The following is a 26,931-nucleotide window of genomic DNA, read 5'->3' on the forward strand; positions in this document are numbered from 1 at the left end:
ATGCCAGAGGTTTGAATGATACCATAGACCAGGGGTATCAAACTCGCAACAACACATTATCGTCATGTGATATATCACGACTTTTTTCCCCGTCAATAAACCAGCAGTTGCCATGGACAGCGTACTATGCCGGCCACGAGTTTGACACCCTTGCCATAGACCAAGCTGGCTCAGGAATTCTGGGAGTTGAAGTCCACAAAGGTCATAAAGTTGCCATTGCTGACCTAACTGAAGAAACCACTGCAAAAACATCTCACCCAAAAATCTGCAGGGTCTAGTCCAGGCAGTCACCAGTATTCAAAGACTGACTCAAAGGCACACACAAATAAAATAAAGAAAAGCAACAAAACCCCGTTAAATCCAAGTGAAAGACATTATTAATTAAATATAATTTGGCTAAAATCATGGAGAAAGTCCCACATTTCCAATAGCGACGGGTTAAAATTCTTATGCATTTCCTTTTATTCTCCAAAATGGTGAGCTACGTTTTTTTTCCCCCCAGATAAGGACGGCTGCGTTGTTAACGTATTCTCTTCTGCTGAATTGTTTCTCATTGATTCCAGGGGATCGATTAAGTTTCTTGATAACCTTATCCTCTAAGGACAAGTTCATATTTTGAAGAGCATACACTTATAAACCAAGGGAGCAGGGAAAGAGAATCTCTTTCCTTCCCAAGGGGGGGAAAAATGATTAAAACGGAGGAAATCGACTCCTTGAAAACAAATCCTCGGTAAGAAAGTCAGGCACATCAAGTGCTTCAACATGGACTCAAGTGAGCTTGTACATTGTTCTCTTCCAAGCGGTTCTATGAACTGTAGTAGAAGGCTACTACAGCATTTTGATTTTTAGAGGGATATAATGTCATACAACATAGAATCAATGTTGTCATTGACCGCCGGCCTGCGGAGCTGGCAGCAGAGTCGGACAGTGAGGAGGTTGGGGAGGAACATGGGCCAGTCCTGGAGTCTGGGGAAGGCTCAGACGAGGGCTCTGCATCAGAGGCAGAGAGGGGGGCCAGGGTCATCTGGTAAGTTATGTGCTGCCTCCGGAGTCTGACATCAGCGAGGCAGAAGAACAGTGTGAGCCTGTTCCCACTGTGCACATGTGCAGAGCTTCCAGAAGGCGACAACAATTAAGACAAAAAGGGCGATTCGGGAGCAAGGCTTGGACACAATTGGCCCCTCCCATAAGACATAAAAGAGGAGTAAATGGATGTGAGCCTTTGCAGGAAGCAACTTTGTTCATTCTGGTCGGTTCAAACTCTGAGAAGCTCCGTTTGACTTTGTTTGGCCTTGCAAAACTAATTGGCAATTAGGTCTTTGGCAGCGTTTCAAGGGAGATAAAGGTGGGCGCTTATCAGCCTTACCCTGAAAGACTGTGGCAGACTTCTGTCAGACTCTTCACAAACTGTTTGTGACTCATTGTGGGCTTTGAATGAACATAATTCACAGCTGTTTAAAAAAAAAGAGGGTTTGGGGGGGCTAAGCATGTGATTTTTACTGTCTCAGGAAGCCTAGGTCAGAACAGGCTCAAAGAAGCCTCGAAGACATAAAACAGGTAGTCCTTGACTTTGTTCATTCTGGTCGGTTCAAACTCTTGAGAAGCTCCGTTTCATTCTGTGCTCCATTTGACCTTGCAAAACTAGATGGCAATTAGGTCTCTGGCAGCATTTTAAAGGAGATAAAGGTGGGGGCTTATCAGCATTACCCCAAAAGAACATAATTCACAGCCGTTTAAATAAAAGAGGGTTTTGGGGACTAAGAGTGTGAGTTACGCTTTATCAGGATGCCTAGGTCAGAACAATCATTGGGTTGGAAGGGACCTTGAAGGTCTTCTAGTCCAACCCCTTATAATAGGCGTGTCAAATTCGATTTCATTGAGGGCCACATCAGGGTTGTGTTTGACCTCAAGAGGCTGGGTTGGGCGTGGCCAGCTTGATATCACTTGTGTCAGGGGCACCTAGGGTGGCTGAGTGCTCTGCCAGTGAAAATGGGGCTCCCAATCTCCACTTTCGCTGGCAGAGGGTTGCAAGAGGCTGTCTCAGCCAAAAACGGAGATTGGGAGCCCCATTTTTGCTGGCAGAGGCACCGCGGGCTGGTCCTTCACTGTTTCCAGGATGGCTCGCAGTCCAGATCTAAGCACCCTGCAGGCCAGCCCAGCCCGTGGGCCTTATAGGAACCTTACACCATGCCTGAATGATCTTGCAATAATGAGCATCGTATATAAAAAGGAGAAAATTGTGTGAACTGGTAATTTCTCTCATCTGCCCTAAATACCGGTCAATACCATTAGATTAACTTGGAACAGTTCCATAAATTATTCATGAAAATGAAAGCTACTTTTAATATAAATTAATTCCTCCATGGGAAGGTGGGTCAAAATTAGGCAAACAGAATATATTAAATACAAAGCAGAAGGGAGGGAGGCGGTTTGCTGCTATTCAATTGTACTGTTTGTGAGTTACAGGGGTTAACGTTCCCCATTGATTGTGCAGGGGCATCTGACCCACATCAGAGTCTTAGATTTAACACCGCATCTCACAATTTTATTCTAAAATAAGGGAACAAGAAGAAATAACCCTTTTGCCCTTGCACAGTACCAGCTAGCATATCCAAGCGGTGTACTCTGAAATTGAATTTTAATAATTGAAAACCCAGAAATCGTGTAGTTACAATAGCTACAGACCGAATACGAGATGGCAAAACTCTAAAGTTCGCACACAGGTGAGAATTATATAACCATCCTAAGAATGGAATTCCACCAACAATTACCGAAAACCAATAAAAGTATTTTTTTCAGCTCTTAATTCACATATTTCAACTATGAGATGAACGATAATAAACCAAGAGATGATTCTTAAAACGTCAAAGTACCTCAAAAGTGCTATTTGTCATATGCCTCCATGTTCAGTTGCTAAATCCATTCCACTGAGGCACGGGACAAACTTGTGATGTCACGTTGCTGTCACGTGACGTACTGTGACATTTTCCCTTTGCGGAGCTGGGGTGGGCGTGGCCTGCCAGTTGGACACCCTGCATTAAAAAATAGCTATTTGCCTCACTCATTAACAAACGTAAGGCAGGTTAACAAATCAGAATTAATGGCAAACTTGCATAAGAAATCACAACTAGAAATCTGGACCTAGATCAGTCTGGACCTAATTTGAACTGGCACATGTTGCCTTGGCAACTAAGTATTGTTAATGCTTTTGTATGAAAACAAGACATCACCTACTCACCTACACACACACACACACACACACACAGGATGACACCTTAGGACAGGGATGTCATACTAGATGGGTCACGTGCAAGTCACGCCCACCCCAGCTCCGCGAAGGGAAAAAACATTGCGATACGTCACGTGACGGCAGCGGGTTTGCCTTAGGAAAACAAGAGTCATGTGATCGTAAGAAGTAACTGTGGCCAGGTTGCTAAGCGCCTGAATGATGCTCCCATGAATGGGGGGGGGGGGACAACCACTAGGTCAGTGACGGCTAACCTTTTTGTCGCCGTGTGTCGAAACCCATAATGCAATGTGCACGTGACCCTCCCCCACGTGCCCTGCGCCCCTCCCTTCCCATGCACATGACCGAGCACTCTCCCCTCCTCCAGTGCATGCACACACACACGCGCCCCATTTTGGGCCTAGTAGGCCTTCCTACAGCTTCCTGGGAGCAAAAACGGGCCATGGGGTAGGCCGCGCCACACCCCCTCATTCCCCACGCATGCCAAGCAGAGACTCGAAAACTAACTAGCCAGCGGGAGATTCATGCACATGCATGGTGGAGCTGAACTGGGGCAACGGGTCACATCCCTGCAAAGAGAGGTCTACGTGCCCCCTGTGTCACTATCACGGCACTAGGTCATAAATGCACTTTTTTGGGTCAATTGTTACTTCGAACTATCACTAAGTGGGTGGTCATAAGTCAAGAACTATTTATTCAGACGACTCTGATAATTTCATATAGAACTTAACTATTTTTTTCTAATCAAGGGGGGGAAAAAATACCGCAGCTATTATCTTTAAATTAGTCTAACATGTCACCATTTTTTTTTATTTTCAACAAAGCATCTCTGCAGTCATTTTGCACCCAGCCAAAGGCAAAGGCCGATACTTTTCCATTACCAAGCCTGGATCAATTTGAAATCACCGACTAAGAAAAATGCTGTGCATAAATAAATGAAAAGCGCGGCGCGAGACCATTTGAATTTTATTTGCCAAATGGAACCCTATTCACAGAGCAATTTTTCTGTAAGGTGCGCGATCGATACTCTGACTAAACAGGCATGCCAAAATCACAACGGAGAATAAAACGAAGCCAACAGCGAATGCCATTCCTTTGCCAAGCCACGAAACTTACTGCAAGAAACCAAATCTGTCGGTAACTTTGTAAAGCATGTAGTCAGCATCTTCCCAAGGCTCGATCTGGGCTCCTTCACGTCCCTGTAGAAAGCAGAGAAGATAGATAATGAATTCATTTTTATTAAATTTTGCTACTTACAGTTGCACACAACAATAGTTGCTGGCACGCGATGAACCTCAAAAGGAATTCCTTATTTTTATCCACAACAGCTTGTCGGGGAGAACGATGGGTCGGAGTATCTTTCCCACAGCTACCTACATCTATACATATTCAAATTCAAATTCATATTCAAAACTAGTACAGTCCTGGCTTGTATAAACAGAGGCATAGAACCAAGAAGTACTAGTATCGCTTTCTAAAACCCTAGTAAGACCACACCTGGAATTCTGCAACCAATTTTGGTCACCATACTACAAAAAAGATGTTGAGACTTTTGAAAAAAAGTTCAGAGAAGAGCAAGTAAGACGATCGAAGGCTGTGATGGCGAACCTATGGTACGTGTGCCATAGGTGGCACGCGGAGTCATTTGTTAGGGCAACGGAGGCGCTGCGCTGGCCAGCTGACCCGCCTTCTTTTGAGGCCGTTTTTCACCCTCCAGAGGCTTCCTTGAAGCCTCCGGAGCGCATAAAAACGGCCCTATGGGCAAACCGGAAATTCGGGAATGGATTTCCAGTTTGCTTGTAGGACCATTTTTCGCCCTTTGGAGCCTTCCTGAAGGTTCCGGAGGGCAAAAAATGGTCTTACGGCCAAACCACAAGTCACTTCCGGTTTGCTTGTAGGGCTGATTTTTTTTACCTCCAGAGCCTTCAGGGAAGCCTCCTGAAGGTCCCTGAAGGCTCCGGAGATCAAAAATCAGTCCTACAGACCAACCGGGACTCAAAATTCCCGAACTTCCGGGTTCCCTGTAGGTCTGTTTTTCGCCCTCCGCCCTCCAGAGCCTTCGGGGGTCCTTCAGGAGGCTTCCCTGGAGGCTCCGGAGGGCAAAAACCGGCCCTATGAGCAAACCGGAAATGACTTCCGGTTTGTCCGTAGGTCCATTTTTCGCCCTCCGTAGGTCCATTGCTTCTTGAATAACTACAGTTCATGGTCACGTGATTAGAATTCAGACGCTTGGCAACTGGCATATATTTAGGATGGTTGCAGTGTCCCGGGGGTCACACGATCACCCTTTGTGACTGGTCTGATCGAGGCTTCCCAAGAGTCTGAAGCAAACTCCTTGTCCCAACAAAAACCCCTTTTATTAATTTGTGGTGAATTCTGCTCATTCACATCCAGCAAAGTCTTTCAAGGGAGGATTTACAGTCACAGACCTTATCTGCCTTGGAGAGCTGGCAGGCCGATATCTGCAAAACTTGGCAAGGAGTCTCGGAGAGTCACAAACCAATGAAACTCCACTCCCCTTTCGCTCCTCTTTTATTTCCTCTGGGAGGGGCCATTAATCATCCACCTGTGGCCTTACTCCCAAGTCGACCCCTGTTCTTTAGCTGTTGCCTTCGTCTGGCAACTCTGTGCATGCGCACACTGGGAACAGGCTCCAGTTGTTTGTCTGCCCCATTGATGTCTGACTCTAAAGGCAGTTGATAACTGTCAGATGCCCCTGTCCCCCTCTCTGCCTCCGACACAGAGCCCTCATCTGAGCCTTCCCCAGACTCCCGGACTGACCCATGTTCCTCCCTAACCTCCTCACTGTCCGAATCTGCTGGCCGCTGGCAGGTCACAACAATGACCTCCTGATGTGCAAAATCAACGGGGAAACCAGATTCACTTAGCAACATTATTAACTTAACTACCGCATATCAATTTAATAAATAAATAAGAAACGTTTTTCTTTTTTCCCCTCCTGTCTTTTGCAATATAGAAATTATTACAAAATAAATAATTCCAGGCAGGCTCTATTTCCTACCTGGAATTGGAGCGAATCTTTTCACGCTAACCTGCTCTTCCCTTTACAACATGTTGCTACAACAGCTACTTAAGAAAACAAGAGGGCACCACAACAATTGGGTAAGAGTGAGATAATGGAGCAGGTGTGGATGTTTGTTTGTTTGTTTGTTCATCATCTGATCATCGGAGCTACTCGTTACTCAGTCCAAGAGAGCAGAATTCTCCAAGGCACCTTTTCCAAGGCACCTGAGGGTAGAACAAGAAGCAAAGGGTGGAAACTAATCAAGGAGAGAAGCAACTTAGAACTGAGGAGAAACTTCCTGACAGTTGGAACAATTAATCAGTGGAACAGCTTGCCTCTGGAAGCTGTGAATGCCCCAACACTGTTGGATGTTGGATAGCCATTTATCTGAAATGGTTTCTTGCCTAATCAGGGGGTTGGACTAGAAGACCTCCAAGGTCCCTTCCAACTCTGCTATTGTATTGTATTGAATAGCCCATGATATGATTATTTAAGAATTATACAAACTTACTCGGTCGTACTTGGCAACTATCTCAGCACGTTCTTGAGCAAGTTTGACAGCAGCATCCTGTTCAACATCAGTACCTGGGGGAGAGAAAGAAAGAAAATGGATACAGCTGTGCAGCTTCTATCTATCTGTTTTTTTGATGATCAGCATTTAAGGAAATGTATAAAAGAAATGTTTCTTCCTTGCAAACCTAGTACTGATGGTTTCAAAAAGAGTTTCTTATTGGCTGTTTAAAGTGACAGTTTTTCATTTGCTGCCTTTTGCAATATTTTTGCATACCTATTTGGGTAGTTTTAGCAAACTATAACACAAAGTGGGTTTGTTTGTTCTTTCAAAATTAGTAAAGCTGGATCAAGTTAGCCCTTCAGAAAATTATAAATCTGTGTTAAAATGTGTCTTATGTAAAGAATTTAAGCAGTAAAGCAGAAAAGTTTGAGTAATACTTCCAGTGAAATATAAAGATAATATATCATCGATAGCAATATCAATTCTAAAGCCTTCATTTATATAGGACAGTAGCTGGATTTCGACCTACTGTTAAAAATGCAGGATTTATAACCAAGTTTCTTAATCCTAATTTCAATATTAGAATCGCTAAGGACAAAAAAAACCATCTGTAAGATTTTTTTTCAGCAATCAACTTAAAGAGAAATAGTCCGCATGTTATTATGAACCATATTTACACAATGTGCTTATAACGCAAGTCACCCTTGACTTACAGCAGTTCGTTTAGTGACCGTTCAAAGTTACAACGGCAATGAAAAAAAATGACCTACGACCATTTTTCACACTTATGAACATTGCAGCATCCCTATAGTCTTGCGATCTAAATTCAGACGCTTGGAAACTGACTCATATTTATGACGGTCGCAGTGTCCCAGAGTCACATGATCACCAACTTCTGACAAGCAAAGTCAATGGGGGAAGCCATATTCACTTAACAACCAGGTTATTAATTTAACAACTGCAGTGATTCACTTAATAAATGTGGCAAGAGAAGTTGTAGAATGGGGCACTTAACAAATGTTTCACTTAGCAAGATAAATTTCGGGCGCAACTGTGGTCATAAGTTGAGGACTGTATCTGTTAGATCAGGGGTGGGTTCTGGCTTCTTTTACTGCCGGTTCACTCAGGGATGGGCTTTGGGTGCGGGCGCGCTTGATGCGCACTATGGCACATGCACAGTAGGTTAAAAATGGCCAAAAACCAAGAGCTGCCAATAAAACTGGTTCGGGGGCGTGACCGGGCGAGTTACTACCTACTCGGCCGAACCGAGCTGAACCAGTAGGAACCCACCTCTGTGTTAGAGGTAAGAAGAAACCACCAAAGAGCACAGTGTCCGGACACCATCAAAGCGGACAACAGCCAGAGCACAGAAGAAACTCAGAGTAGTAGTGCAAGACAGTGCAAGATGTGGAGAGACCTGGCCCATAGGATCCCCGAGGACACCTGACTGAATGGATAACATCATCAATAGGCAATAATCCAGACCAGCGATCACCAACTGGTGGTCCACAAGAAAATGTTGGTTGTCCGCAGAAAAATTATTTGCATTTTTTATATTAAATCAGGGGTCCTCAAACTACGGCCCCTGGGCCGGATACATGCAATGAACGTTTGTGTTGCTGCAGAGTGTCTCCCCCTTCGGGGTCTTTTTGTGTGCGTCAGAGGGAGGGAGAAATTCCGACTTGGGGTCTGCTTCAGCCTCCTGGCGCGGGGCTTTGGGCGAAGGCTGGAGGGAGGTGCTGCTGGTGGTGAAGACCAGAGGGCCTCGTTCCAGCGGGACTGTATCAAAACCTGGAACTGGCTGACCGTCTCAGCCCGCTGAGCCTCCATGCGCCAATACCTGGCCTTGCACTCCCGCAGGTCTTCCCTCTGCTTGGAAAGCCCATGCTCGTAGTCCTCAGTGATGAGCTTCTGCTGAGCCTCCTTCTCGGTCAGATCCAATTTGAACTGAGCCAGCTGTTTTGCCAACTCTTTCTCATGGTGGCTGCTTAGCTCCAACAACTGCTTCCTGTTGGGGCCCCAAGGTGCCTGGGCGGGCAGGCGAGGAGTGGCTGGGAAGGGAGGGCCAAGTAGAGGCCAGTGAGGTGCCCCTTGACGTGAGTGACATTGAGCTGGCCAGGCTACCTAGTCACATGACCATCTAGCCATGCCCACCCAATTGGTCATTAGGCAGATCATATTAGCGGTCTGTCGGATTTAAAATTATGAATTTAGCGGTCCCTGAGGTCCGAAAGATTGATGGCCCCTGATCCAGACCTAGTAAACCTGCTAAATGTTTTAACGATGCAGATCAGTTTCCCACTGAGGTGCAAAAAGCGTTTGGTGCGAAGGCAAAAACGATTCCTCAGCAGCCAAACTAGGGAGGCGAAATTCCCCACAAGGCAGAAGGTTTCAAAGGCTCTTCTCGCTTTCACTAGCCCTATTATTTCCGCCAAGGAATGGATGGGTCTCGTAGCTTTTCGGCAGCATGTGCTCTTATTTTTTACATTCCTCTTGGTTGCAAATTGGCCAAGCTTGAGGTAGTTAACAAAGCACAGCTATTATCCATGCTGGGAAGCGACTGCCCTCTGATGTTGAAAAACAAATTGGGTCCGATTCAGAAAACCGTGAAGATCAGAACATTTTCAGACAGCTCAAGGTGCTCTTGTTTTCTCCCTCGATCGCTCAATGATCATTGGGTCACCCAATGATCACAGGATGCTGCTGAGTGAGAAGACATTAGGTCATCCAAAAATAAAAATAAAAAGCAGTAGAGCCATATAAAAGCAAGTGACAGAAATAATGATCTGACTCACCAACGGAGTCAACAGGGGAGTGAAACGAAGGAGACAAGAGAGACATTCAGACTCGGTGAATATTAATCAGAAGATAAAGGAAATCTCGTATCTCCAATTCCCTCACCTCCTTGAGCAAAAGAAGTAAACTGTGGAGTTGGTAAATTAAAAGGTCTCGGGGCCAAGCTTCAATCCCTGAAGCTTTTCAATTAGCCAACCTAGGAATAAAGAGTCTTTAGGCAAATGGGGTTTTTGCAGATTGCTACAGGCCGGAATTAGGATATGGTGCAGCGGGTTTTTAGGAAGTGGATGAGTATCTTCACGTTCCTATCCCGCTTCTCTCTGCAGGATGCTTTAATGAGCCCCTGACAGAAAAAATTGTCAGTCCTTTTGTCCGTTACTTCACTGTGTAAGTCAAGCATATTATGAGTTTCAAGGCTCTGCCCAGCCCACCTTCCAGGGTCTACCTCTGTTGGAATGATCACTTTCAAAAATCTCCCAATGAAGTAGCCAAATGTAATTCTGGATCCCAATGTTATAAGACTGTATTAGATTTGGTTTAGGCTTATCCCTACTTTCTAAGAATATATCATACGATAACCAGAAATGCTATGTCATAACCAAAGGTGCAGGTCATTTTTCAATGTGCAAAACGCATTGATCATATATGTTACTGAGAGAAAGAAGGAGATGGGTGCTAATACTGGTAGCTACTATGTAAGTATTACACTATGTAATAATCTGATGTAAAATCCAACATAAGGCCTATCCCAAAAATAAGACCTAGCATGCTTACATGTGTGCCTAATACAGTGCTTCTCAAATAGTGGGGCGGGCCCCCCAGGGGGGGCGCGAGGCTCCGTAAAGGGGGGCTCAGCTCAAATTATTTTATATATTTTTGTTTTGCAGGTTAAAGTTTTTTTTAATATTGTGTTCCTTTAAATCCTGTGCTCCTTTAAATCTTTTCTGCTACAGTTAATAAAGCTATTCTTTGTTGTAAATTGATCCACATTTCTTTCTTTTTTTATTCTCTTATACGTTAATAAGGATACAGTGTTATGCAGAGGTGTACTTATAACAATTTTATAGACAAATGATACTATTTACAGTTGCGCGGGGCGCGCGAAATGTTTTCTTCTTCCTAGGGGGGGCATGACAGAAAATAATTGAGAAGCACTGGCCTAATATAAGCCTTACTCTCAAAATAAACCTTACCTAGCTGCTCACCCATTCTGTCTGAGGGTTCATGGCACCACGGCCTCTAGGTGAGGCGGGGGATGTTGGAGCTGCCCCACATGCCCCGCACCGGCTTACCTCAAGGCCCCTACAGCCAGCCAGCCACGTCCCGACACGTGCCCTGTGGAAGCTGCATTAGGAGTGCAGCAGAAGCCCACGTGGCTGCGGGCCCACTTCTTCTGCTTGCTCGCAGCCGTAACGGAGCAGGAGGCTGAGTAACATGCTGGTGCCGTGGCCACGAAGTGAGGCAGGTGTAGGGGCCTCCTCCCCCACCACGAGCAAGCAGAACTAGTCGGCCTCCTGTACATGGGGGGAAATAAGACAACCCCCCCCAAATAAGCCCTAGTGCTTATTTTGGGGCCGAAAAGAAAATAAGACCCGGTCTTGTTCTTGGGAAAATACCGGTACTCATCTAATAAATGCTGATTAGTGTTAAGAGTGATAGATTGAATCTTTTTTGGTGAAGGGAACAAAGATGAAGGTTCACTATTATATTACATCTCCCACAGCAAACCCCAAAAAACCAGGAACCATATAAATACAACATATGGAATAACCCAACACAAATTCTGGAGAGAAAGAAATTTCCCTGACGACGGGCTCCATCCAGCATCAGCCGGAAAGCTTGGAAGGATAAACCTTTGGTGACCGAATCAGATTGGATCCCGTAAAAATAAAAAAAGCACGGTAAATCCAGCACATCCTAAGCTGGGCTACCCTCAGTGTGTCCAAAAACCTGTCCCCCAAAACAAGCTATACAAGATTGTGTTTAGCTCTCTTGGAAATACCCAAACATTCCAATTCTGGCTTTTTCAGCCCTTAGCTGCAGTCTGCACTGAACGATAGTAAACTATAAATTATGTGGTCACTGATAAAAGCAGCTGTATCTATTCCTCAGCCAATTTGTTTGAATATGGCAGCTATTTAGAGGCAATAACAATCACTTGTCTGAATCCTTGAGCAATGACGGCATGCTTAAGATTTATGGTGAATCACTCTGTTGTGTTTGTTCAACAACATTCTTACCATAATCTCATGTACTAACATTCTTAGCTCATGAAGCCGGCAATCTAATCAGAAAATGGGTAGTAAAATGTCTCCTCCCACTTCTGCTTTGTTATTTTAAGCCTACCATTGTTGTAAAAAGGAAGGATGAGTGAATTAACCTTATTAAGAAAATGAGGACGTTTACCCATCTTGCCAAAATTGAACAGATTAAGGGTAGCCCCCATTCCCTTCTCCCCATAATGTCTTCCAGGACTGTTCTTGGCTACTTTTGAAGAGATGTTGTAGGGAGAAGTGCCCCGTACAGCTTTTATCCCAACCACTAAGAATCTTCCACAGGGCTCTATGACATAACACAGGTTCTTTGAGAGAGCAGAGAAATCTTGCAATAACGATAGCTAGTTAGGCACTCTACCTTGTTTCCCCGAAAATAAAAGACTTGGTCTTGTTTCTTTTCCGCCCCCAAATGAGCACCAGGTCTGATTTTCAGGGGATGTCTTGAGTCCTTACCTTAGGACCACCGCAGCCATGCCTCCCACACCCCGACACCTGTTGCACTGCTTCCCAACGTCTTCTGCAGCTGCTTGTGGCCAGCTCACTTCGTGGCCGCGGCACCAGCATGTTACTCAGCCTCCTACTCCGTTACGGCTGCGAGCAAGCAGAAGAAGTGCGCCCGCAGCCACGTGGGCTTCTGCTGCACTCCTAATGCAGCTGCCGCGTGGCTCATCACGCTGGTAGCACAACGCCATGAGGCTCGTCATGCCGGTACAGCCATTCGCAGCAGGACGCTGCGTGCTGTGTTGCGACATTGCGCGCGCAAGCGGTGGCTCCAGCATGACAAACCTCGCGGCGTCCTGCCACAAGTGGCTGCAGAAGAACCTGGGCAGTGGCACGACAGGTGTTGGGCCTTGGGAAGCCTGGCTGCAGTGGTGCTAAGGTAAGTGGATACAGGGCAGCTCCAACCCCCTCCCACCCTCGCCCTAGCTTGATTTTTACACCTGCGCCTCGCCCCACCTTGTACAACAAGACATTGGGTGGGGCTTAACTCAGGCTTATTTTGGGGGTAAGGCTTATATGAGGCGCAGGCATGAAAATCAGGCTAGGGCTTATAGCTGCCATATTCGAACAATACCACGGTATTGACATCAGGTCCTAGGCTACGAGTTAGCAATCTGTGGCTCTGGAGCTGCATGTGGGCTCTTTCATCCCTCTGCTGCGGCTCCCGGTCGCTCAAAATATGTGTCACAACCGCCAGCATGCCATTTATTGAGCTTTCCAACCCCCAGGAGGCCAACCATAGATAAATTCAAGAAAAGAAAAGTTGCAGAAGAAAACAGAACCTTTAATTCAAATACGTATGCTGGTTTTGTGGGCGCTCAGAAAACAGTCAGGCGCGGGAAAGATTTTGTGGCTCCTGGGGTTTTCTTTTGGGTGGGAAACAGGTCCAAATGGCTCTTTGAGTGTTTACGATTGCTGACCCCTGTCCTAGGCATATGGGAAGAGGGTTTCTTATGGATGCAAGACCTGTATAAGACCTGACAGAGGGGGAAAAAACATGGAACCAGCCGCAGAAGCGGAGCCCAAAGTAGAAAACTCAACAATGAGGCAATACAAGAGGCAGAAACTAATGTATTTGAATTAACCCTCGGCATCTTCTAATAGCTCGCCATTAACCTCTGAGTATTAAGGGACACAAACTGCATGCATAAAATTACAGTGCTTTCACTCCATCGAGAAAAGTGAAGCTACTGACATGTGGATCAGTGTAACTACTAAATCCACCCATGTATGTGCTTCCTTTAAGTGTGGGAAGAACACGCTGAGAAAGCAGCGAAGTCATTACTGGCGTACAACAGTTTCTCCTTGAATCCTGGCAAAAAGCCGGCTGAATTTGCTGCCTTCCTCAAACTCTGGAGCTGCAGACATTACCTAGCCTGTCAGGAAACCGTGGATCCATTTTAATTGCATGTAGCATCACTGAAATTCCTTGTTTCCTCATTTAACCACTTAAACGAATTAGCTGCATAAGCGCCTGGCCTCCTGCACCCCATTAAGATCTTGGTTATTAGCAATGCCGTTTTCAAAGCCTTCCTACCAGGGGACTACAATTCCTCAGGATAGTGTCAAAGAAAGGTAACACAGCGATTGGACGAAACTAGGCCGATCTGGGTCTGGTTAGAAGATGGGTGGGAAATTAGGAACACCCCATGGACAGATACCACCTGTGCTTTTCAGTGTAAGAAATGGGCAGATCTCGGGTTTTGGGTATCCCCTGTAATTTTCTCCAGCCCCACACCCCAAAACAATACCAATACCAAACAATACCTGGCAGGTTGAGCTGGATGCTAACCCATAGCTCAAGAGGGTGGAGCAAATGACTTACTGCAGCTAATTATTATCCACAAATTACTGGAGTTTCTGCAATACTTGGGGTTTAGCATTAGATTTCACAAGTAGTGAGCACATCCACAAGAAGGCTTGGTTGATGGCAGTCAAGTGAGCACTTCACATGGTTGGAAACAAGGAATTTGGATACCAAAACCAATAGAATACACACACACACACACACACACACACACACACACACACACACTTCTAATAAAAAAAAAGTCCAGCTTATGATAAACCATGTAGCTATCTAGCAGCTGATTCCATATTTCTTCCATTTGGCAGCATCCGAAAGAAAACATGGATTACAAATTCAATAAAAAGGTATTACGGTAGAAGATTATTGACGTGGTGGCTGTTTTTTTTTCTTCTCTAGCATTTTACACAGAAAGGTCAATGCATAAAATACTTTTAAGAGATATGGAGCCAAATCTACTCCTCTTTTAAAAGTACAGTTTGAGGGAAAACTACATACACAAGGCGTATCTCATACACTGATAATCACTACTAAGCAAAGTTATCTGAACAAGCCCTCTTTTAAAGGAAAGCAGTTGAAATAGATACACCACAGGCAAAAGCGGCTATTTTATCAAAAGCTTCCTTGCCGATGCTAAAGAATAAGTCACTAAAGCATGCAATTTCATTTTTGGAATTGTATTTTACCGTAGAAGTTCTCTTTCCTTGAGCGGCCCGGAATCCTATTTACGGTTTTAGTCCTCATTGAGCAAGTGCCTCTATTTCCAGATCGCAGCGCAACAATCAATCATACAAAGTCCATCCTGTTCACGAGTGCAGAAAAATCCCAGCCAAAGGGGGTGACACCCGTCTTTCTTCTTTTGCTCGAAGGGGGAAAAAAAAACAACCCCGAGACCTTCAAGTAACTTGGAGGCTCCGAATATCAAATTCCTTCGAACACTCGGCCCAATGTAGCCACGCTTTGCTGTCTCCAGAGCTTTAAGACAATGGTGCCATTGGTGAACCGTGAACGACACACGCCAAGTTATTTCTCTTCCCAGCCTACACGTTCCAGCATTCCACTCCAGAAGGAACAAGCCTCCAGTAAACTTGTTTCACAACCGCTTGAGACGCACAACGTCAAGGACGGCGATGAATACAGCACCCAGAACAGAATATCAAATAATCTTGTCCTTGGTTACAAAGTAGTTCAGCTGTGACTATAAAATATGCACATAGACAGAATGTTCCCCCTTTTAAAAAAAGAAAAATAAAAGTGAAAGAAAAAAAACTTGTTCCATGCGAGCTTCACAAAAAACAAGCTACAGAAGATTGCGTGGTTGTGTGCTTTTGCTCTCTTGGAAATACCCAAACATTCCAATTTGGCAAATGCCTCATTAAAGTATTAAAATTCTTGTGGGTGGCAACTCCGGGACTTGACGCTCTCTTAATGAACGTGGAGGGACGGTTTTTAAAAGAATTAAGCTAAAAGGCAGCACAACACGCCTATCAGAAAGCCTCTTTAGCGGTAGGATAGCTTCGGTGCAGCTAGTCCTTGAATTGCAACCATTCATTTAATGACGGCACAGAGAAGGGGCGTATGACCGTTTTCACACTTATGACCGTTTTCATGCTTATGACCGTTGCAACATCCCCATGGTCACGTGATCAGAATCTAAACACTGGGCAACTGATTCATATTTGCGATGATTCGCCGGGTCCCGGGATCAGGTGACCAGATTTTGCGACCTTCTGAGGAGCTCCGTCAATCGGGAAGCCGGGTTCACTCAACAACCGTGTTACCCTGTTTCCCTGAAAATAAGCCCTCCCCGGATAACAAGCCCAATCGGGCTTTTGAGTGCATGCGCTAAAATAAGCCCTCCCCTGAAAATAAGCCCTCCCTGGAAATATTGCAACGCAGCAGCAGCCATGAGGTGGCCACGCTTGCCGCCTCCTGCACCTCAAAAATAAAAATTGCGACTGTCAACAAAAGACCAGATCAGGATCTGCCTGAAAGGAAGAAGCAGCAGAATCAAATTTCACCTGTTTTCCTGATCACTGATCCTGCATATTAGATCGATGTGAGAAAGATACGGAACCCCCACAGTAATTTAACAACACCGCTAGAGCGATGTGCCATCGAAGCACTCCGCATGCATTGCTCTGAGTGACTTCTAAGCTTCTGTGAACAAGGAGCACATACAAAGCTGAGTAAAAACTAAGGTCTAGCAGCAGCTGCATACTTTCTGTTTCCAGGAATAAGTTCAATTACATTCCTCGTTTTGGTGGAACAAGCAGAGAATGAAATATAAAACAAATCACACTGTTTCCCCCCTGCCCCATCCCCCATGCAAAAACCAACATCTCTGGTTCACATAACATGGAAACCTTGCTTTGATAGCCTCTGGCGATAGGTTAAAGCTCTTAGTAGTTCTGGGGAAAACCTTTCTTTATTTGCCACTTGGGTATATTATTATTTAGCATATCAACCTATTGCTCAATAGTAGCAACTGTGAGAGGGATCTTGGGAGTCCTAGTGGACAACCATTTAAATCTGAGCCAGCCGTGTGCAGCAGCTGCCAAAAAAGCCAACACAGTTCTACAGGGAGAGAATCAAGATCACATGAAGTGTTAATACCACTTTATAATGCCTTGGTAAGTCCACACATAGAATACTGCATCCAGTTTTGGTCACCATGATGTAGAAAAGATGTGGAGACTCTAGAAAGAGTGCAGAGAGGAGCAACGATGAAGCAACGAAGATAATTAGGGGACTAGAGACTAAAACATATGAGGAATGGTTGCAGGAACTGGGTATGTCTAGTTTAATAGAAAGAAGGACTAGGGGAGACATGATAGCTGTGTTCCAATATCTCAGGGGTTGCCACTAAGAAGAGGGAGTCAAACTATTCTCCAAGGCACCTGAAGGTAGGACAAGAAGCAATGGGTGGAAACTAACCAAGGAGAGAAGCAACTTAGAACTTAGGAGAAATTTCCTGACAGAACAATTAATCAGTGGAACAGCTTGCCTCCAGAAGCTGTGAATGCTCCAACACTGGAAGTCTTTAAGAAGATGTTGGATAACCATTTGTCTGAAACGGTATAGGGTTTCCTGCCTAGGCAGGGGGTTGGACTAGAAGACCTCCAAGGTCCCTTCCAACTCTGCTATTGTATTGTACTGTATACCAAACACAACAGGCTATAAACGTCCCTTAGTTTTTTGTTTTTAAATGACTCTTGGAGAGTCTTGGGTTTCATCTAAATATGCAACTCTAAGTATGAAATTTCAAATGCCCTAAAACAGGGAGGTCAAACTCAAGGCCCATGGGGTGTTTAAATCTGGCCCAGTCTCTTGTGCCTGGACAGGGTTCTCCAACTATAATAACCCATTTATTTATTATTTAATGTGAATGCAGCCCAGCTCCCAGCGATTGCAGAGTTTGTAAATTGCACATCTCCAGCCACTTTGAATGAATCGGTGGCCACGTGGGCAGCATTAGACTTTTTGCAGTCAAACATGTTACATGGAAGTGCCTGTAAGGCCTTCTCTAATCCCTGGGAAAGAACAGGCTGTCTTTTTAAAGCCCTCCAAGCTCAGAAGATCTGGAGAGGCCTCCCTCGCTTGGTAAATGGTTAGCTACATGTCCCCTTCATCAAAGACTCTTTTTTCAAAGAATGAAAAAAAAAGATCTGCCTTTGTAAACCCAGAATTTAACGGGTCTTCAAGGTAACAGTATTAAATTTTTGAGATTTGGGTTAACATTAAGATGCCTCTTCTTTTTTCGATCAATCAATCAATCAGAATAGAGCTGAAAGTGACTTTGAAGGTCTTCTAGTCCAACCGCCTGCTCAAGCAGGAGATGCTATACCAGGGATGGCAACACTTTTTGTAAATGCGTGCCAAAATCGTCCATGTCCATTGCGATAGCGTGCATGTGCATGTTTCACAACCACAGTACAATGCACTCCACCCACCTGCACATGCGACCCCCCCCCTCCACACATCTGCGCACAACACACAGGCCCAGTGTGGTGGTGGAAAGCCTTCAAGAAAGCCTGGGGGAGTCTGGGGAGGGTGAAAAACGGCCTCTCCCGGCCCTCGGAAAGGCCGAAAACCAGTTGGCCGGCGTGCGCGTGTGCAGTGGAGCTGACGCACATGCAACCTGTAGGTTCGCCCTCACGGTGCTTATACCATGTCAGACAAGTGACTGTCCAGTTTCTTCCAGTAGTAAAGGCACCTACAACTTCTGGAGGCAGGCTGTTTTCACTGGTCCATTGTCCTCACTCTTAGGAAGTTTCTCCTCAGTTGCTTCTCTCCTTGATTAATTTCCATCTGTTGTTTCTTGTTGTGCCTTCTGGTGCTTTGGAAAATAAGTTGAAACAACACCCCACCACCACCACTTCTTTGTGGCATTTATGACATAGTGATTAAAGAGGCCTCTGCGAGATTCTTTCCGTTGGGGCATAAGAGTCTATCAAAAGTGTGCCAATACCTTATCCATTTTTTTTGGCTCTTTCAACAAAGCAGTCCAGATAATCGGAGGACTTCAAGGAAACAAGTGTTTTTGTGACCTTGGTTGAAACCATGTTCTACAATAAGCATAGACCACGTGACATGTGCCTAATGAAGGGTGTGTGTGTGTGTGTGTGTGTGTGTGTGAGTGAGTGAGTGAGAGAGAGAGAGAGAGAGAGAGAGAGAGAGAGAGAGAGAGAGAGAGAGAGAGAGAATAGTTGTTTTCCACTACTTGAGGGGCTGTCCCAGGGAGGAGAAAGTCAACTTACTCTCCAAAGTCCCAGGGGGCAGGACAAGAATTTAATAGGTGGAAGCTGATTAAAGAGAGGTCCAACCTAGAACTAAAGTGACATTTCCTGACAATTAGAACAATTAATCAATGGAACAACTTGCCTCCTTAGAGTTGTGGGTGCTCCATTCCTGGAAGTTTTCAAGAAAAGATTGGAGAGCCATTTGTCTAGGATGGTATAAGGTCTACCTTGGGCAGGGAGTTGGAGTAGAATAGCGGTCACCGACTGATGGTCCATGGACCACTGAGAAAATTTTGGTGTTCCACAGAAAAAGTATTTGCATTTTTATATTGCACTAAATTAGGGGTCCTCAAACCACGGCCCCTGGACCAGACACGTGCAATGAATGTTTGTGTTCTTCAAGAGAGTCTTCCCCTTTTGGGGTCTTTTTGTGTGGGGCAGAGGGGGGGGCAGAAATTCTGACTTGGGGTCAGCTTCAGCCTCCTGGTGCAGGGCTTTGGGTGAAGGCTGGACGGAAGCGCCGCTGGTGGCAAAGAGCCGTAGGGCTTCGTTCCAGTGGGACTGTATCATGGTCTGGAACTAGCTGACCATCTCAGCCCACTGAGCCTCCTGGCACCAGTACCTGGCCTTGCACTCCTGCAGGTCTTCCCGCTACTTGGAAACCCTATGCTTATAGTCCTTAGTGAGGTGCTTCTGCTGAGCTTCCTTCTCGGTCAGATCCAATTTGAACTGAGCCAGCTGTTTTGTCAACCTTTTCTCATGGTGGCTGCTTAGCTCCAACAACTGCTTCCTATTGGGGCCTTAAGGAGCCCAGGTGGGCAGGCAACGGGGGGCTGGGAGGAGAGGGGGGAGAAGAGGCTGGGCCCTCGACGTGAGTGACATCAAGTTGGCCAGGCCTACCTAGTCACATGACCATCTAGCCATGCCCACCCAACTGGTCATTAGGCAGATTATATTAGTGGTCCACAGGATTTAAAATTATGAGTTTAGTGGTTGGTGACCCCTGGACTAGAAGATCTTCAAGGTCTCTTCCAACCCTGTGATTCTATCATCTGTCTCTCTGTCTCTGCCTCTCTCTGTCTCTCTTCTTTTCTCTTCTTTTCTTTTCTTCATGCTACAATCTGGGATGGTTTCCTGATAGTTTTTCATCCAATACTAACAAAATCCCAACCATGCTTAGCTTTTCAAACTCAGGCAAGTTCCACCAGGTTTCTCTCCCACTTGCCAGGCTGCTTTATAATGCTGAGAAATGATTTATGAAAGGCAGAAATCATAATGCAATCACCTACACTCCAATATAAGCACCGACAGATATTAGTACCTATTCGTCATTATGTACACGAACACTTGTTTATTTCGTGCTTCCTTCTGAATAACAAGCTACCAAATGAAGCTACGAAGGTTTACGCAAACAACAACTTACTCCCCGACAACCCTAATCCAAAGCACCTTGGAGCACCATTGAACTGGACCTCTTTCCTATACGATACATCTAGAGAACATGGGGGCAAAAATCAAAACTAGGAATAACACATTCCCAAAATTAGGTTGAACTAAAGGGGGACCTTCAGCTGCCCCCCTCAAGTCATCAACAATAGGGCTGGTTAGAATATTGTAGTGTTCCAATATCTCAGGGGTTGCCACAAAGAAGAGGGAGTCAAGCTATTCTCCAAAGCACCTGAGGGCAGGACAAGAAGCAATGGGTGGAAACTAATCAAGGAGAGAAGCAACTTAGAACTGAGGAGAAATTTCCTGACAGTTAAAACAATTATTCAGTGGAACAACTTGCCTCCAGAAGTTGTGAATGCCCCAACACTGGAAGTCTTTAAGAAGATGTTGGATAGCCAATTGTCTGGAATGGCATAAGATTTCCTGCCTAGGCAGGGGGTTGGACTAGAAGACCTCCAAGGTCCCTTCTAACTCTGCTATTGTATTGTATTGTATTGTGCTCCTGGATGTCTTAATAGCTGCTAAACTAGTAAGTTAGACGCCAGACTCAATGACATCATGAGAATTATAAGCGGATGTATTAAAATCACTCCGATTTCTGGCTTCCTGTTCTGAGCCATCTAGCACCAAAGGCAAGATGCAGTAATGAGAATATTACAGAAAAATTCGGAACAACTAACGACCTTCCCCACTTTGGGAGATTCAAATCGATGAAGCTCTCACTGCCACTTGTATGACATCTGCTTAACAACTTTTCACATCGATTCCAATTGAAAAGCCACATGGGTTGCTGAATGCCCTGACACAGGAAGATAAACAGGCCGTCCCCAACTTACAACTGTTCTTTTAGTGACCGCTTCAGTGACAAAGGCACTGAAAAAAGTGATTTATGGCCATTTTTCACACTTCCGACCGTTGCAGCATCCCCACGGACCTGTGATTTGCAGTTAGATGCTTGATCATGGGCTCGCATTTATGATGGTCCCAGTGTCCCCGGGAGTCACGTGGTCCCCTTTTGCAACCTCCTGACAAGCAAAGTCAATGAGGAAGCCAGATTCACTTAACAAACGTGTTACTAATTTAAGAGCTGCAGTGATTCACTTAACAAACGTGACAAGGAAAGTCGTAAAATGGGGCAAAATTCAACAAACCTCTGACTTAACGACATACATTTTGGGCTCAGTTGTGGTCGTAAAGTCGAGGACTATCTGTATAGACGACCCTACGCGAAAGTTACCAGGTTCTGAACTACCACACTAGCAATTAATACATAGGACCCGCACCTCACATGGTGTCTGAGACTCTCTGCATAAACGGGGCGTAATCTCCTCCCCTAAGTGCAAGGTCCCACTTCAAACAGTAGGTCAGATTCTGACCGACTGTAAGCTGAAGGCAGATAGCTTAGACCAGGGGTGTTAAACTCAAGGCTCGCGGGCTGGATGCGGCCCATGGAGTGCTTAGTTCTGGCCCGTAGAGCCGCCCTGGAAACAGTGAAGAACCGGCCCGCGGTGCCTTTGCCAGTGAAAACGGAGCTGTGCAGCTTTCCTGAGCTCAGTTTTCGCCGGCAGAGGGCCGAAGGAGGCCATCACAGCTGAAAACGGAGCTTGGGAGGGCCGCAGGGGAGAGGGCTTCAGGACGTTGGGCTGGCCACGCCCACCCCAGCCACTCCCGCTCCCCCCTCCCAAGGTCAAACACATCCCTGATGCGGCCCTCAAATGAAATCGAGCTTGACACCCCTGGCTTCGATATTGGTGTCTGTACATAGGTCTGTTTTAACATTCATATTTTACTGTGTGTTTTAATTTAGGTGAAATGTTAATAGACATGTTTGTTATGCCATAAGCTAAATAAATAAATACCAATTATTCTACCCTGTCAACGTTGCCGGTGCAATTCCAAACAAAGAGAAAAATGTAAGCGGTTGAGGGAGTCGGAAATGTAGACACTGTTTGGATTGTACACAATAACAGGCGGAGCCTTAACCGCATATTTGTGACCAACTTCTTGACTTTTTTAAAGTCACATTTTGCAGACACTCCCGGGTTGGATCATGCCCTCATACTAGGGATCCCCAAACTTGGCAACTTTAAGACTTATGGACTTCAACTCCCAGAACTCCTGGGCTCAGGAATTCTGGGAGTTGAAGTCCACAAGTCTTAAAGTTGCCAAGTTTGGGCACCCCTGCCCTATATAGAAAAGGGGCAAAAAAAAGTAACACTTGTTCTCACGATGCTATAAGGGTTTTCCATGTTTCCGGATTAGTTTGGCTTGTGAATCAGTTGTGCAATCTATTCCTCTCTCCCCCCCCTCCCCCCCCACAATCCAGTCGAAATTAAATCCTCCTTTGCTGTTTCCATCCGAACCACACTTCAAAACAGGTGTGGTAGAAACTGGTTCGTTTTGCCAAGCAAACACTTTGGTCTCCGTGAAGTAATCAGGTATCGCTTCCTCATTTAGATTTTACACAAATGAAAGTTCAGCCCCCATCACCTGTCATTTAAAAATAGCTTTTTAAAAAAACAAAACAATAGGCAGCATTCATTGCCTGCTTTTATTTATTTTTTGACTTGGCAAACAACAATCTAATTCCTGTATCCACCTCCTCTGACCTGTGCAATATTCACATTATATTTTGGGGCAAACCGCTAGCTACGACAATTAGCTGGGAGCGAACCGGTTCTCTCTGACTTTCAGTTGGGCCCACCCCGCCAATGTGCTATACTCACCTACCATATTTTTCGGAGTATAAGACGCACACCGGAGTATAAGACGCACCAAGGTTTTGAAGAGGCAAATTTTAAAAAAAAAGTTTTTGCACTCTGCAGACCTCCCCAAAACGGCCCATTTTTCGTGAAAATGAGCCTATTTTTTTTCCAAAAAAAATTTCAAAGTAAAATTGAGCAAAAAACAGCCCATTCTTTGCTCATTTCTGCCCTCCCCAGCCCCCAGGAGCACTCTGAAAGTCTCCTAAAGGCTATGCAAGGCCATTTTGGTGAAGGGGCGGGGTTTCGGGAGGTAAAATTGCTGTATTCAGTGTATAAGATGCAGCCAGATTTTCAACCTCTTTTTTGAGGGGAAAAAGGTGCATCTTATACTCTGAAAAATACGGTACATTCCCTTTTCTGAAGCCCAGCAAACCGGTTGTTACGCCAGTTGAATCCCACCACTGGGCAGAATGGAGACCCATGGGCATTTATTATAAGATGCCTGCACAACACGCAGGACAGAGAAAGGAAGAAAGGAGGTGCACAAAAAACGATATGGCACACCCTGCCATACATCAAAAACATTTTGGAAGCAGTAGAACACTGGTTCCGAGATCTGCAAGGGGGCACTGCCCACAGGCTACCATACAAGGACAAATCATGCACTGCAGAGATTGCTTGGAGGTGCGAGATACTTCAAATGTAATCTACCGGATTCCCTGCATGGGTTGCTCCTCTGGCTATCAAGGATGGACAGGGAGAAAGCTAAGCACCAGATTGCAAGAACACAAGCGAATGGTCAGACGAAAAGACTCAAACTCATTGGTAGCCTCACATTGCAGTGAATAAGAACATACATTCAATTTCGCAGCTACTAAGATTGTTGGCCGAGCAGGTACAAAAACAGCCAGGGAAATAATTGAAAACTGGGAAACAGGGCCCTTGTCAGTCAACAGGAGTGCTGATTTACTACCAGCTTATTGGGTACTTAGCAGCTGAGGACTTGGCAGCACAAAGAAACAACAGCCAAGGATTTAACAGCCGGCCAACAACACCCCATTGAACAACTATAAAACCACACACAACCATATAAATACCACACTCAGAACAGCCCAAAGCACGCACTCTGCTAAAGAGATGTTCCCGGAGGATAGGCTCCAGCCCGAGTCCAAAAGTTCAAAAGACTAAATCTCTGGTCCCAGATTGAATTTGCAACATTATCCTGGGGCACATATATTCTTCTTCCTTCATGAGAATGAATATTCTTATAAATGTTCTAAACAAAGAAAGAAAAAAGGACTCATCTGATTTTAAAACCACCCTTCTGAAAAAGTGAATCTCTTCCAATATTTATTTATTTTACTTTTACTCTAAAGACAAAGCATACTAACCATAGCAGCAAAGCTTAAAATATATCCACAAGCCACTGAAAACACGTTCAAAATAAAAATCCCATGATTTGACATCAGCCAACACAACACAACAACTGTCACATTAGTATTTTAACACTCAAAATGTTGAAGATATGCTGGTGATTTTTTTTTTTAACACCAAATCATCACACTCACAATTTCTTAACCAAGTTCCAAAATACATTCTCCCTGAGCTTTTCTGAGTTTCCAAAACCGGCTATGTAGAGCGTGAAATGGTTAAAAAGAAAGAAAAGAGGAATAAGATAGTATAGCAAGTAGCAGATGTGCAGAAAAAATTAAAAACTTGAAACACAAAACCAAGGGAATTGATAGGCAAGATAAATCTAGCAGCCATCTGAAATTATTCTCAAGCCATATGAATGCTTCCCATGGAAATATGCTAACATCTTCTGAAGAAGCAATTATGCTCTTAGAAGGGAATAAAATGAGGCTCATGGCACCTTAATGTCTAACAAATCTACTATGATACTGCATAAACATTTATAGATTACCTCAGCACATAATTGGGGTAAAGTGGCCCTTTTCAAGCAATCTGAAGCACTGAAAAAGGAGGTTAAAAAGGTGAAGGTTCCCCTCGCACATACCGTATGTGCTAATTGTTCCCGACTCTAGGGGGCGGTGCAGATCTCCATTTCAAAGCCGAAGAGCCAGTCCTATCCGAAGACGTCTCCATGGTCATGTGGCCGGCATGACTAAACTCCAAGGCGCATGGAACGCTGTTACCTTCCCACCAAAGGTGGTCCCTATTTTTCTACTTGCATTTTTACCTGCTTTCGAACTGCTAGGTTGGCAGAAGCTGGGACAAGTCACGGGAGCTCACTCCGTTACACGGCGCTAGGGGTTCAAACCGCCGAACTGCCGACCCTTTTGATCAACAAGCCACTGAGCCACTCTTGAAGGAGGAGGTTAGAGGCGCAAAAAAGGAAAATAAGAGTATTTTTTGTTTTTATACAAAAATACATCTCCCCACCCACGTTATTTTTTCATTAGTCTGTCCATGCCTACGTACTGTATATATTGGGATAACAATATTTACGTTAATTAGGTTTGATTAAAATCAAATCAATTTAAAACAGCATTCAGATCTTCTAATTACAAGTTCAATTAATTATTTAATACAGGCAGTCCTCGACTTCCAAGTTGCAACGGCACTGAAAAAAGTGACTTAGGACCATTTTTCACCCCTTATGACCCGACAGCTACATGATTTATATTCGGATGCTTGACAAGCGGTTCGTATTTATGATGGTTACAGCAACCCAGGCTCATGTCATCTTCTGACAAGCCAAATCATTGGGGGAAGCCAGATTCACTTAGCAACCGTGTTACTAATGCAGTGTTTCATTTAACAAACGGGGCAAGAAAATTCGTAAAATGGGGCAAAGCTCACTTAACACATTTCTCCCTCAGCAACATAAATTTTGGACTCAGTGGTGGTTGTAAGTCAAGGACTGCGATATTTATTCACTACTCAAGATCCTAGTAGTGGTGGTGGTGGTGGTAGTTTATTCAGCGAGTACTTAACTCACTTAAGAAGTATGTGTTGTAAATCAGGTCAAGTATAAATACGGATGTGGATTTACGGTAATACAAAAGTGAATCCCCAGGACAAGAGAGGTATTTGGTCATATAAAGGGAATAAGGATCAAACAGAATTAGATTTAAGTTTGCAGAATATATCAAAACACTGATAACAAAGCTATCATACTTAAGGGCAGAATCATTTTCCCTTCATTTAAAAAATGGTGTTTTGCCCCCCCCCCCTTGCTTTTACAACTATTCCAGGGAATGTTTAACAATTCAGCTGTGAGCAATTTACTAGTCTTCAGAGACCCTAACTATTACTTTACAACTCTCTCTATAAAAACAATTCATACATTTTAAACAGAAATATAGGACTCCAAGCAAAAGATAGTAAGACTCAAGACGGGAAGGAGGGGGGCACTGAGGCTCTCTCTGGAGACAGGGAAGAAGAAGCAATATCGAAAAGGCTCAGATCACAAAAAATAAAATCATCTGGAATAATAGCACTTAGTGATATACTAGCAAATGACAAAGGAAAAAATGTAGGAACACAAGATTAACAATATAGAGTAAGATTTGGTCTACTGTTTTCTTTTATAATTTTGTTTGTACAATGTTAAATATTCAATTCAATTTCAATTTATTAGCGCTTATAGACCGCCCCCTCTCCCGAAAGGGACTCGGGGCGGTGTACAGTCCATGTCAAAGAACAAAATTAAAACAGTTAAAATTACTACATGGGGAATATATATATACAAATATAAAATGGATGGATGGATAAGAGGAGGATAAAAGATGTGCAGGACTGTATTGCTAATAAATAATTAAAATAAACAGACATTAAGATCCCAATATGTGAGTATCGTGCTGGGATCTCTACGAACAGTATTGAAGCTGCCAAAATTTTCTGTA

The 26,931-nt window shown here is 44.5% G+C and overlaps 2 protein-coding genes across 8 annotated transcripts in view; one reads left to right on the top strand and one right to left on the bottom strand.

Annotated features, from left to right (window-relative positions):
- Window positions 1-26,931, top strand: part of CELF2 (CUGBP Elav-like family member 2) — an 834,627-nt gene that overhangs the window by 645,642 nt on the left and 162,054 nt on the right. The gene's annotated exons all lie outside the window — the stretch shown is intronic.
- Window positions 1-26,931, bottom strand: part of USP6NL (USP6 N-terminal like) — a 142,610-nt gene that overhangs the window by 66,105 nt on the left and 49,574 nt on the right. For 4 of the 7 annotated variants that reach the window (XM_081957800.1, XM_081957803.1, XM_081957801.1 and 1 more), the window contains 2 exons: window positions 6,784-6,857; window positions 4,364-4,446 (listed from right to left, as the gene is read on the bottom strand). In XM_081957800.1, the coding sequence (XP_081813926.1) occupies window positions 4,364-4,446; window positions 6,784-6,857 (157 nt within the window). Of the gene's footprint in view, window positions 1-4,363; window positions 4,447-6,783; window positions 6,858-9,581; window positions 9,640-14,852; window positions 15,384-26,931 lie in introns of those variants that run through there. The other 3 variants (XR_014175742.1, XM_081957798.1, XM_081957799.1) reach the window with 2 other exon arrangements.

The sequence above is a fragment of the Natrix helvetica genome, assembly GCF_964273705.1.
Source record: "Natrix helvetica genome assembly, chromosome: 6".
Taxonomy (NCBI): Eukaryota; Metazoa; Chordata; class Lepidosauria; order Squamata; family Natricidae; genus Natrix; species Natrix helvetica.